Raw genomic sequence first — 13,866 nt, 5'->3', positions numbered from 1 at the left:
GTATTTTTGTAGCTTTTTTTGTATTTAAATTTGTAAATAAGTATATTTACAAATATGTTTAACCAATCCATGTTTTTGTTGATAATATTACTATTTGAAGTGTTCGATTAAATTCAGTTGTCAACACAACGCCAAGAATTTTCTTCTTAATAGTATAATAATTATTGAACGTGTAATAAAAAGTGGTTTAGGGGTTCATTTCAAAAAAAACCTAAATGATTTTAGATATTCTTAAATAAAAAGAAATATTTCTAAGAATAGATCTCAAAACTTTAAAATAGTTCAGCCCGTTGGTACTAAATTTTTTCCAGTAAACATCTTGAATAGAAAGAAATTTTATAGTTGAAAGTTAAAAAATAATCAACTTTTAAACATTTTAAAAATATATCTTACTTTTTGAAATATAAGTCTTACTCGAACGGATACCGAAAATGCAAAAAAAAAAAAATTGTTGGATATCATATCCGCTACTGCAAACTTACAAACGTAAATTTAAAAACCATTTATACAACTAGCTTTAATAATGTTACTGTTGTTTGCATAAATGGTTTTTAAATTATCATATTATAACAGATTGGGGTAATTCCATCCCCGGGGTAATTCCAATCCCTAAAAAGATATGGAACAATACAAATAAACTAAAAATCTTGAACCACCTTTAATTCATGTTTTTGATTGCCAACTTCCTGTATCTCACAAAGCATATGCTTCCTGTATCCATACTGCTTTAGAAATTTGTTTACAAGACTTTTTTTGAAAATCCAAAATCATCCTCAATGGAACTACCATATATGCACTTTAAAATATATTTAAAAAAATATTTTTATTGATTTTAATTCATCATTTATTTTTTGAACATGTTTAATGTGTATTTTTATTTAAGTGCATTTAAGCTCAACTAAACATAAGATTTGTATAAATATTTCATAAATGAAATAGTACCACTGGGAAATTCCACCCCCTTCCCCCTCCTAGATAGTGAATTTTTTAACTACAAAATTTGAACTTTTGCTTGTAAATAACCTTAAGCAACATGTTAACCATGTAGTAATAACATCTGTTTTAGTATTAGATATATAACTATTCATAATTTCAACCAAGTAAAACAAATTTATTCTTGAGACAAAACAAACACCACTTCTTGAAAAACCAGGGAAGCGCCAAAATGAGGAGATGAGAGGAAAGGCCATAAGAAGGCAATATGGCGAAAGCCTCACTTCAGATGACTGCATTGCCAGGCTCACTAAAGAAAAGGAGGCTAAAATTAAGCTAAAAACTGTCTCCATTTCAGGTAAAGGAAAGGGGAAACGCAAAAAAAAAGCAACAGCGAGTGATGCTGCAGACGAACCAATTTTATGCATCATGTGTGGGGTAAATGTTATGTGTGACCTCTGTGATGAGTGATGCTGCTAAAAATGTTCATAACTATCTGCAGAAGATGCCAATAATTCTGACTTTTATTGTAGGCGATACATTCCCCGCCAACATAAAATGAAAAAATGCTTTATCAAGAATCCTTTATGCATATTTATGAATATAATTATTTTCAGGACATTTTGGTTTAAAATTTGTTTTTAATTATTATTTATCATTATTATTCATGTTCACATCATTTCATGTCAAAATTTATACTAAAATTAAATAAAAAAGCGTTTAAATTTTTTTTTTGAAACTGGGTGGAATTGGCCCGATTTTGTACATATGTAAATTTTTCTAAAAATGTTTTTTTGTTTTGTTTTGTTTTTTGTTAAAATTTTAATTTTGTATCAACAGTTTGCTTAAATGTGTGATTAAAAGGAGTTCTAATGCCATTCTTGTTTTTAATTTTATAAAGTGGTTTTTAAGCATTTTTTAGAAGTAGGAGATTACCCCAGTTCACCCTATATGATAATGTTTTGCAAACTGAAATCGTTTTAAACTAAAATTTATGTTAAATAGACAAATGACTATACAATTAACGTTACAATCAGCGGATTTTTCCTTGTTTAACAATTTTTAATGTTTTGTGACGATGTTTTGTATAAATATTATATAACAATGACGAATAAGACATGACCAGAAAAAATGATGTGGTGTTTACGAAAACCGTGCATAACTTTATATAGCTAATTGTTTTAAAATGTCATTGTATTAGTGAAAAAGAGTGAAGAGAAATTGTGGTTGTAAACCTTATAAAAAGAAAAAAGTTTCTCGTTGTAAAGAAAAGCATGAAAATGTTGCAATTCATCGCCCAAAGGTGCACTATAAAAAATTATGTGCTAAAAATTCTCATTTGATTATTAATGATGAAATTTATTTTTTTGCATATTTCCAACCTCTTCCAGGACACCGATATTCGTTATTCGCAAAAATTCGCTAAAAAATTCTAAGTTTGGCAAGCAATATGTAAGTATGGTGAAAGAGGCTCTTGTTTTGTGACTACAGGAATAATTAACACCAAATTATATATCAAAGAATAATCCAAGACTTCAAAACAAATGGATTAGAGCTACCAAGAAAGTCCAGCCGAAGACCATGCAAAACCTGCTGTTGAATGTAAAACGCAAAGTGCGTGCGTTCTCACGCACGCACTTTGCGTTTTACACAACTTCATAAACATACAACTTTGTACACAACTTTATAAACATACTTAAGAATATTAATATATGTATTTTCAAAATATATATCACATTCAAATTCACGAAAAAATGTTGAAAAAATGTCTTTTATAATATCTGCGTAGATTTTTTCTGAAACTTTTAGCAATATATTTATGCAAACAATGAACGAAGTTTGTTTTTTTTAAACAAAATGTTATTACATAAAATAACATTAAATATTAATATATTTTAATATATTGCTTAAAGCAAAGAGTTATAATAGACTGAAAAGAAACGATGTTAAATACGTCATTTTTCAAGAAACAATCTTGGAAGTAACGTAATTTTCTATTAAACACCGCAAAAATTATCCAATAGTATTGTTCCAAATATTCAATGCATCGCAAATGAATGATGGAAGTTTAAAAAATTCGTAAACAATATTTAGAGTTAGTTTATTCTTATATTTTTATTGTGCTTTTTGAACAACTAATAATAAATTTCTAGATTAGAATTTAATTAACAAATATCTAAATAAGAATTGGTAGTATTTTTTGCCGGAGTTACAAAAAGAAATTTTATATTTCTATATTTAGAATATAACAATTTGCTTTTAAATCCACCAAAAATATTCTAACACAATACTCTAACACAAAATAAAAGCCTGGAGGGATTTAATAAGTGCCTGGCCAAAAGAACATTCTTAAAGAACAGAGCTGAAGAACAGGCAAGTAAAAAAAAAGGTTCGAGCAAGTAGTAAAGATTGTCTAAAACTTTGATATTTATACCTTATAATTGAGGTGTGCAAGAAACAATTACTTCACCCTAATCGTGATTTTTGTTATGATTAACTACTTAATTGACCGAATAGTTGTTAAAAACCTATCCAATAAACTTTTAAGAGGTTAATCCACTTCGATTACGGCTTTTAAAGCTTACAAATTAAATTTCAAAATTAATCATTTTTTCGCAAAAGCGTCATTTTGACTTGTGCAAGTCAAATTGGCGCTTTTGCGAAAAAATGGTATAGACTCTGTTGTATAATTATTTCATCGGCATGCCGGTGGAATAATTATACAACAAAGACTATATTATATATCGACTATATCAAGACTATATCGGGTTTGAAATCATTTTCGGCTTCGTTCTCCCTCCAGCTATTATATCTCTTTGCTAAAAGTTCTGGAAAAAATCTGCGCGGTTACTATAAAGGACATTTTTTCAACTATTGTATTTCGATATTGATACTATATATATTTTGAAAGTACAAATATTAATATTATTGTTATATATATTTTGAAATGTTATATATATTTTGAAAGTACATATATTAATATTCTTAAATTTAACTTAAGTATGTTTATGAAGTTGTGTACAATGAAGTTGTGGTTACAATACGTTTCTTATAACAAAGACAAAACTAACGATATGTACATCAAATGGATCCTCAATTATCTATGTTGAAGCATATTTAATTATAACTTAAAAGTCATCTTATCAATTAAAATAAAATAAAACTTTTAACATTCAGCTATTAATTGCTAATGGCAAAAATTTATGTTACTTTTATTTACTTTTAAGTATTGAATAATTCTTCCAACATATCGTAAAATTAACAATGCTTGCTTGCAAATGCACGAAATATTGCTCAATAGAGGCTTTACTGATATTAGCTTTCTTTTGATTATGTTCTGGCATAATCTGTTTTTTATAGAGTTTTTGTGGCGTCGCATGAAGCGGTAAACACAATCCTCCTCAGGTAAATTGTTTTTAAACTTTGATTCATTTCTCCACTCTTGGTCCAGGTATCGCTTGACTGTCATTTTTACGCAGATCCATGGTGTAAAATCCCCAGTCAGACAGAGCAAGCGAATGTTGCACTATTACTTCTTCTACATCAGACAATACTGTCTGTCCACCCGTTTTACGTTTAGTAGAGGTTCCATTTTTAAATTTTTCCTTCAATTTACTTTAAAATGTTGACCTCGTAATGCCATATTTCCTGCAAATTTTACGATGTGAGAGTCCTTTATTTTGATCTTCTAGTGCAAGATGTAAAGTCTTATTAAATGTTGAGTTGTAGCGCCGACTTCTTGGTTCGGACTTGTATTTCTATGGTGACTTGTTCTCCGAGTTAAAAGAAACAAATTTAATTTAATTAGGTTTAATTTTATGTTAATAGAAAAAAATAATGAACAATACACTGAATAAAAGTTTCCTGTATTCAATCAATTGAGATAAAAATAACTTCTCACCCTGGCCAAAGTCACCCCGTCATTGCTCTCATTATACGGGGTGACTATAGCCATCCCTATTCTGTGTACTTAGGTTTTCAAAAATGTGAAAAAAAGCATGCTAGATGGTCATCTTGAAATGATGTCTGCACCGCAGAAAAGTTTCTGTGCACTGTGGAAAGCTATTAAATAATTGCCTATATCTTAGTTTTGCATTATGCACAATTAAAGTACCTAAAAGTATAATAGTTAAGGATTTATGGCTCTCTTTTTTTTTTGTTTTTTGTTTAATAGCCTAAAGTCACCCTGGGCGGCCGGTGTTACCCCATATTATAGTTTACTGTTTTTTGTTTTCAGTAAATTCTACTATTTGCATAAATGAATAAAAACAACTTAAAGAAATAAATAATAAAACAGTAAATAGTTGAATCTTGTTTGTTATGTTGTTGGATTAAAAATTAATGTTTTAGGGAATTAAATTGACTGGAATGACGACGAAAGCAAAATGATTTTTCGTCCGCATCTATTTTTATTTTATCTGAGGCTTACTTTTATATAACGGTTAGCTTAATCGGAAAGATATTAACGGATAAGATACCCAAACTTGTCCCGTTGTCCTTAATGTCCATAAACGTCAAGCTATCATTAAGCTTATCTTCCCACCATTTTTAGTCTAATTAAGGTTATAGCACGGAAAAAATGAAAAAATGAAAATAAAAAATTGTTTTGGAATAATAGTTTGGTCGTTTTCTGACCTCTTTGAGGCATTGTCTGCCTCAAAGATGTCAGCAAAATCTAAACCACTAATGCTTATTTTATTTTTAATTCTTAAAAATAAAATAAGCATGTTAAACAAAGCGTTTCTTAAAAGTCTAACTTTTAAGAAACGCGCAGTTTTTCTTCAGTTTGAGTGAAGCTTATTTTGCAGAATTACAGAATAGAACAGAATAACTAAGCAACATGATATATTGCATGATATATTTTCACTAAATTTTTTCTCTAAATCAAATCTTTTCGAAAACTTTTTTTTTGTACGACTGAAAATACAATTATTTTCTGCTATCTTATACTATTTTTAAATTATTTTATTGAGACGCACAAATTGTTGTTGTTTTTATATATATTTTCATTACGCTTTGTTTTGTTAAATCTTTTTGGGAATCCTGGGATTGAGATTAGAAAATCCCGGTATTTCAGGATTATAAAAAAGGCAAGGCCCTGGAACTTCAGGATCCCAAGATTGCAATCGCTAGTATAAATGATGAGTAGAGAAATGTTTTCCTCACAGAAGAATTGAAATAATAAAGAAATTTTCATTGAGTGTTTCTCTAATGACTCTGAAAACATGACTTATTATGAATTTAGTGAATTTTTAAATTGTGTTTGTTGTCACGCTCTGATTTATGTTTATTTAACATAAATTAGTACATATTTTAATGATTAATAATGTAAGGAAGTCATTATTTGTGCATGTGTACCAATAAGGTTTACATAGGCGAGATCTTAATTGTACGGGAATATGTTTAAATATTTAAATTTTTTACGCCACCAATATAATTATGCATTGCTGCGGATGTTTAAACTAGGGGTGTCTTGGATAAGCTACCGGATATAACTCCTATCTGGGCCGGATAGAAGTTATATCCGAATAATACTGGTATCCGGACCCGATAGGCGTATTATTCGGTATCCGATATTAGGCCAGATAATTACTTTATCCGGTTTTTTATATACTGGATATTTCATGTTAATATCATTTGAAAAGTGGGAAAGTTAATACTTCTAGCCTTGATCGCTTTTACTAATAAATAATAAAAACACTCTTCCGAAAATACAGAGGATGCAGCTGGTGTTAGTAACTTGAGTGCTAACTCTTTTAGCCATGAAGACTTCTATTCATCTTTCAAATAATTTAAAACGTCATTTTTTTCTATGATCTAGTAATCATAGAAAAAAATGACTAGCTCTTTATGCAATTTACAATTTTTTTGCGTGATTGCTGTGGAGTTGTGCAAAATGACTTCTGACCAGATTTATTACATCTCCTGCTTATCTGCTTTCCACATGGAATACATGTTGCTGTGAAATCACAGCTATCATTAATTATGAAAAACTTCCAAACAAAACTCGGCATTTTTAAGGTTTATCACGGTAATAATTTTTCATAATGAAATCTATATTTTAGGCTTTGAATTACATTATCTGGCCGGATATGCGACCGGATAATTTTCAAATAAGCGGGTATTTGATATCCGGTCGGATAATTAAAAAAAATGTTATCCGGGACACCCCTAGTTTAAAGGATTAAATGCTCATCCGCGAAGCTCTGCGATAAGACCGTAAGGACTTCTTGGGGCACCTAAATAAAACTTAAAAAAAAAAAACGTTCTTCTTTAGAAGCGTGGCTGACAGAGTTGAGGGTTCAAATCCTCATGAAGGTCATTTTTTGTTTTTTTATTTTAATGTTTTATTTTTCAGTAGTTTTATGTTTTTTAACTATTATTGTTGTTTATTTATAATTATGTTTATTATTTATTTTTATCTTTTCAAAATTTCATAGAATAAATGGTTTTATGAGTACATAAATTGACTAATTTAGATGTAGTCGCAGTGAAGTATACTGACTTAAATATGGATAGGCACTGTGAAGTGTACATACATTGACAGACTTAAAATAGGGATAAACGCAGTTAAGTGTACCTACGTCGACTAATTAAGTAAAGTTAGGCGCACTGGAGTCTACATACATCGGCTGAGGATTTAGGCCTAGGCAGACATTCTTTAAAATAAAAAGTAAAAGTTACAAATAAACAAATTAGATAAATTATAAACCCAATTTACATAAAATTTCAATATTTATATAAATTGGGTTTATAATTTATCTAATTGTACTAAAAAAATTTCAGGTTAAATTGCTCAAGATTTTTAGGTAAAGTAGCCAAAATAATTAATTAAACTTAAGTTTAAATTTACGCGTACAACTAAGAAAAAATTAGTTGTACGCGTGTACAAACAATGCATTAAATAGGAGCTTGCTTTTGACAAAGACAAAGTCATCAATATTTTTTTCTGAAATTAATACATAAGGAACTGTTATCAATCGTATCGTAAACTATAGAAGAAAATTGAAACGCAGATTACATTTAAGACATACCAAAAAGTAAGCCACAAAGTTCTTCTTTGGATGCAAAATTTATTGTAAGCTGATGGGTTTTCTTTAGCTAAGTTAGCAACCATTTTTACTTTAGTTACTTGATCAACATCATCGTCAAATAAAGACAAAACAGACACTTCATCTGTCAAATAGATTAATGCTTGCAAAACTTCTGTAAAGCTGTTTTGGAAATGCTTTTGTCTATTGTTTTGCAAGCTTTCATGGAAATTTAAGTCCTGATAAGGTGCTTTTACTGTTAAAATGCATTGGAGCCAGAGTTTGCCGCAGGATGTCACGATAAACGATCAAACATCCAACAGAAGGAGGAGGCCGAATCTTATATTTATTCTTTGTATCTCAACCAAGAAATAATATTGAAAGCTTAATTAATTCACAATAGTCATCTCAGTGTCAAGTAGCATTCTTGAAATGCATTGATGTAAGCCTCAAAATCTGGAGACAGATTGTTTCCAAAGCAATAATGAATAACACTTTAAAAATTTGTGTAAGCCTTAACGAAGTTCATGGCAATAGCAAGTTAATGTTGCTTCTGCCATTAAATTCTGTCATAAACTCACTCAAGAGATCTATATTGTTGAGAAGCTTTTAATAGTCATTTTTAGAAAACTCTTTACTGGAATAGGGTTGAATGTTCAAATGCAATTTTTAAGGCCATTCATTGGCTCCTTTCCAGGATTTCTAAAGACCTTGGAAAGATGATTCACCACTCCAAGCAAAAGATGGATTTTTTTGGAAGAATAATATATAAGAAAATTTTGGAAGCTACCTTATTTTTTTTTCTTAGCGTACGATAACTTTTGTCTCACAGTGTATACATGTATATAATTACGTCTAAACTGGTATTAATTTTTTTCACCGGATGATGACGTCTAACCTATGTGGTTAATTACTTAAGCCGAGTAAAACTAATTTTTTTAATATTATAGTTAACCGTTAAGAAGTAACTACAATTTACATTTGGAAATTAGGAATTCAGTGACCTAGTTAATTATATATTAGATATATACATACTAAATTTCTTTCGTTGATAAATAGTGTTAAAAATATTTGGTAACAAACTCTCATTTTTGTCAATATTTTTATCCTTATTTATGATTTACTTATACTTTTGCCAAATGTTGTGCCAATAATTGGAATGTATGTTACATAAGATATTAAAAACAGTACGCGCTACCCTAATTCAGACAATTCGTGTAATGAGAATTACTTTGTAAACAACACAGATACAACCTCATGTAGTAAAGTACTTTTGTTTTCTAATAATCAAAAAAAAGAAAGAAAGAAAAAAAAGCTAAAATTATCTATTCACATTCACAAATGAAATTACATTATTCAAAGATAATATCGGAAAGTCACATAAACTAAAATTAATACGCCTAAAGAAATGTTCATTCAATAATTTAGTTTTATCCTTTTTTATTCAACTAGAACATATATGCACTTAAAAAAAAAATAATAATAATAAAAAACAACAACAACAACAACAACAAAAAAAACGAGACATCTGGCATATGTAATTGTAGATAAGTTACCTCACATTTTATATCTTTGAGATCTAAATATTTTACAATACGACGTTTAATTTTAGTTCTTCTTAATTGTTTATACTATTTCAGTTAAGTACTGAAATTTTTATTTTTAAATAATTGTTAAATAAGTTAAACTCTTACTGCTATAATATGCGTTTAACTTTTACAAACCTAACTAATATTAAGATTGCTGTTCAACTATCCTCTATTTTGTATCAAGATATAGTAAAGTAGAGAAAACAAGATCGACTGCTTAACTTAGTACTTGTACTAAACCCTTTAATTAAATTTTATATTTAATTATTTTTTAAAAGAAAAAAAGAAATAAAAAAAAAAGAAAAAAAATAAGCGTAAAAATAATTTTACAATTTAATTACTTTTTTTTTAGTTTTTATTCTTAGTAAATACTTATTATTATTATTTTTTTAATGTTTTTTTATTTATCAACTAATAGTATACTTAAGATCAATAAAAAGTTTTATTTTCTCAAAAAGATTAAAAACAGAATATAAAAATTTCTTGGTAACGACTTAATTTTTAATCACTTACAATAAACTAGAGCTCAAAATATTTTTAGTGGGCTAGTTTTTATAAGTAAAAAATTGTAAACTTTTCTTTTATTATTAAATTTTTTAAAACTAAACTTAAAAAAACCAATTGTGAATAACAAAATAATAATAATAACAAAATAACAAAAATAGTAAAAATAATAAGAATAACAAAAAGTGATTAAAGTAAACCCTTTATTGTCTTCTTGTTTTTTTATTAATCGACGCGCGCTAAATATTCCAGCTTTAGCATAAATTACATAATTTATGAAAAATACGCTGGCAAACTCCTGATCAAAGAGTTGAAATTACTTATCTGAGTTTTGCCCAAAAAAAAAAATCCAGTGATATCTTTTTCATCAGATCAATTTGTTTTATATTGACACTAGATACTTAGTGGAAATTATTAACCCTTGTCTTGTGTTGTTATTTTCAATTGTAAGTGATAATTAAATTTTACATCACTGGTAACTTTATAAAAAAAATTTACAAAATATTTCGATCCCGCCATCTTTGTTTGATAAATATCGCATCCTTGTTGCTTAAAACCCTGTTTCGTATTTTCCAGGAACCAGCACTTACAGGTGCTGGAAAAAAGCTTCTACATGTATCATAAACAGTTTCTTAGTGCAACATGTCACAAACTTCAAGTAATAAAGGAAAAGAGATACCTGGCAAGAAATACAATACTATCAACATAAATCAAACGTACAAATCTAAAGTAGAAAAAACTGGTTCCGGTGAGTTGTAGTAAATGCTAACAATCTATGTTTATTAAATTTGAATAAAAATATTCTTAAGGCAATTTTAAAATCAGGCACTATTTGGGTTTCCTACGTTATATTTTTTATGACTGATTGTGATTGAGAATTTTATGCTGATTAAGAATCATAGACCTAAGAGTCAAGTAAAAGTGCTTTAAGTTCAAGTGAATGAATTTTAAAATTTACTGTAACTTAAAATGTTAGATAATAATATATTCTAAAATATTAGCAAAAATTCATGCCTGATAATCAAATAGCAGACACATCAACTTTTGACTGTTGTATGATTATATCATTTACTAACAAATAAAAATCTTTTCTGTTATATGTTTTTATTTTTATATCAGGCACAGATTTTTGCTATTTTTTAATACAACTATTGTACAAGCTATATTAAAAATATACTGGTTTTTCTGTTCTAATAAAACATCTTTTTTACTTGCTATTTAGCTTGCAAACAAAATAACTCATTCTTCCCTTAGCCAAAACTTCAGTTGATACATGTACACATAACAATACTTATCCCTAAACCAAACAATGTATATACACTTTATGTGACAAGTGCATATATATAAAATCTAAATAAACTAATGGATTATGTGTGCTTCCCTGCATCTTTTTTGAACTATATTTTCAAAATTACTAAAGTTTCATTTCAAAAGTTAATGTATGCTAAACTTTATTAATTTGTTGAAATTTTTACTGAAAAGATAAAGTAAATAATAGATTAAGATTTAAAGATGGAAAAACTTTTGATTTTTTACATAACACAATTTTACTTATTTACATTACATATATGTATGTGTTTATTGTTGAATTTGTATTTTTACAATTTTTTTTTAATTATTTTTGAAAATTTAAAGTTTTTATTGCTACCATGTATGTTGGTTAAAATGCTACCATGTATGTTGGTTAAAAAAAACACAATGAGGCATGTCTCAATTTGCCTAAGCTGTGATAAGAATTCTTGTAAGAAGAAAATTCAACTCCCAAAGTTAAATTCATTTAAATATGGCTCAAGTTATCATCATTAACAACACTAAATGTGAACAGTGATAAAAAATAATATGTGATAAAAAATAATAAATATGTTAATGTTCAAATTGCAGTTATAGTTACAATTTTTCAAGCAACTTCATGTGGATATGTATTTCCTAATGTTTTTGTTAATATTTGTGCTGCAGTTTCTGAGATTTAACTTTATCAGCTACAGCTTTTTTTTTTCTGCTTTCAGTAAAACAAAGTTACAATTTTTCATTGTATTTGTTTTCCTTTTGTATTTATTAATGTGTGATAAATAGTTTTTAAGTTTAGTGTTTTTAAATGTGCAACCACATTAGTTTAATGGTATAACTTTAAATTTCTTGAATATAATGAATAAAAAGACTAAGAATTAACAAAACAAAACAATTTTTTTTTTGCATAATTGAGAAATGTAAGTTGTTTATTTTTTGGTTCTTATTTAAGAATAAAAAAAAGCCGAAGGCTGTTTTTTTTAATAAATAATTTTTTTATTATAAACAGAAATAATTTAAAAATTTGTTTTTTGATAATATTTAATAAAACACTTGTTTTTATTCTTCCATTTAGTGTACCATTTTATTAGTAATGGCTTATAAGATCTCAGATTGTTCATCAAATAATTGCAGTAATTGCTCAATTACTTAATGTTAAGTTATTAAATTAAATGAAAATTAAAATAAATGAAAATTAATTTAACTTTATTTTAAGAAGTAGTTTTTTTTAATAAAAATACACTTTACAACAGATATCTTTTTTTCTTTGTAGAAATTTTTTGTGTTGAAACTATTTTCTTTACATTTTTCTTAATTTTAATTTTTTTTTTAATATATATATATATATATATATATATATATATAAATATATATATATATGTATAAATTGTGTATATATTCTTTGTAATATAAAATAAACTTTATCTATTTTGTTATTGAGAGCAGAAGTTATAATGATTAATCATGTTATAAATAATATTGCATAAGTGTATTGTAGCATTTTTAGCAAAAGTTATGCTTTTTTGAAAACTGCTTCGAAATAGGAATATTAATGGCAGTATGATATTTTTTTAACACTTCAATATACAAGTTTATCACATATCAAAAGTAAATCTGGTTTAATACAATTATCATTATTTTATTTCATTAAAAACTGAATCATGAAATTATTTTAGAATTTAAAGGTGTATTGAGCATTAAGCTGATTTCTAATTAAAATAGTTTAGACACTAGAGTTAAAAAGAAAAAATTGGAAAAAAATTGATGAAAAATTAAATTTTAAATTCAAAGTTTGAAAAGAATAATTTTTGAACAAAAAAAAACAAACAACTAGCTTATTATTTTACAAATTAAAAAAATAAATTTCATTCCTTTGCTTTCTCTGTTCACTCTTGATACTAGCTTGGTAGTTATAATCTAATATTGAATTTAAAAAAACATATTTTTGAGGGTTAAAAAAAACACGTTTGTTTACTTCTGTAGAATTATTTATATTCAATTTTATTTATGTTTCGCATATGCATTAATTTGTTCATTGCTCAACTTGCACCATGCAGCTGCATAGCTTACCCCCTTAGGCTTTGAGCAGCCTTGTAGACCGAAGGAAATTTTCTTTTTTTAAAATCTTTCAAAATAATGTGAAAAAGATTTTTTTTTCCTAACCAATTTTTAGCAAATTAAACTGTCGTTCTAATGTTAAAAAAATTACGTAAATCCCAAGTACCTAGGTATATTCAAAAGATATGTTGAATTTAGTAAAAATTGCTTAACTTACCTTGCCCTACTTTACTGACTTGAAATATATGATAAAATTTAGCTTTAAAAACTTGGAGAATCATTGTGTCATTATTTAAAAAGAAACTGTCATTGCCATTAAATTAACATTTCCATATGGAAATGCTACCATGAATTAATGCTACCACGGTTCCTGCTCAAATCATTTCTTGTTTCACCTTATTAAAATTCATTCTTTTATAACTAACCTGTAGATACATAAGCATGTATTTATAGTTTTGATGTAT

At 27.2% G+C, this 13,866-nt stretch overlaps 1 protein-coding gene across 2 annotated transcripts in view; it reads left to right on the top strand.

The window, feature by feature from the left end:
- Positions 1 to 9,894: 9,894 nt before the first annotated feature.
- Positions 9,895 to 13,866, top strand: part of LOC100215593 (protein PRRC2C) — a 60,355-nt gene continuing 56,383 nt past the window's right edge. For both annotated transcript variants that reach the window (XM_065791631.1, XM_065791630.1), the window contains exons 1-2: positions 9,895 to 10,503; positions 10,634 to 10,805. In XM_065791631.1, coding sequence (XP_065647703.1) covers positions 10,700 to 10,805 — 106 coding nt within the window. In that variant the 5' untranslated portion in view covers positions 9,895 to 10,503; positions 10,634 to 10,699. The remainder of the gene's footprint in view (positions 10,504 to 10,633; positions 10,806 to 13,866) is intronic.

The sequence above is a fragment of the Hydra vulgaris genome, chromosome 02 (genome assembly GCF_038396675.1).
Source record: "Hydra vulgaris chromosome 02, alternate assembly HydraT2T_AEP".
In the NCBI taxonomy this organism is placed as follows: domain Eukaryota; kingdom Metazoa; phylum Cnidaria; class Hydrozoa; order Anthoathecata; family Hydridae; genus Hydra; species Hydra vulgaris.
The sequence above is the reverse complement of the archived record's forward strand: the minus strand, read 5'-3'. Positions and strand labels throughout refer to the sequence as shown.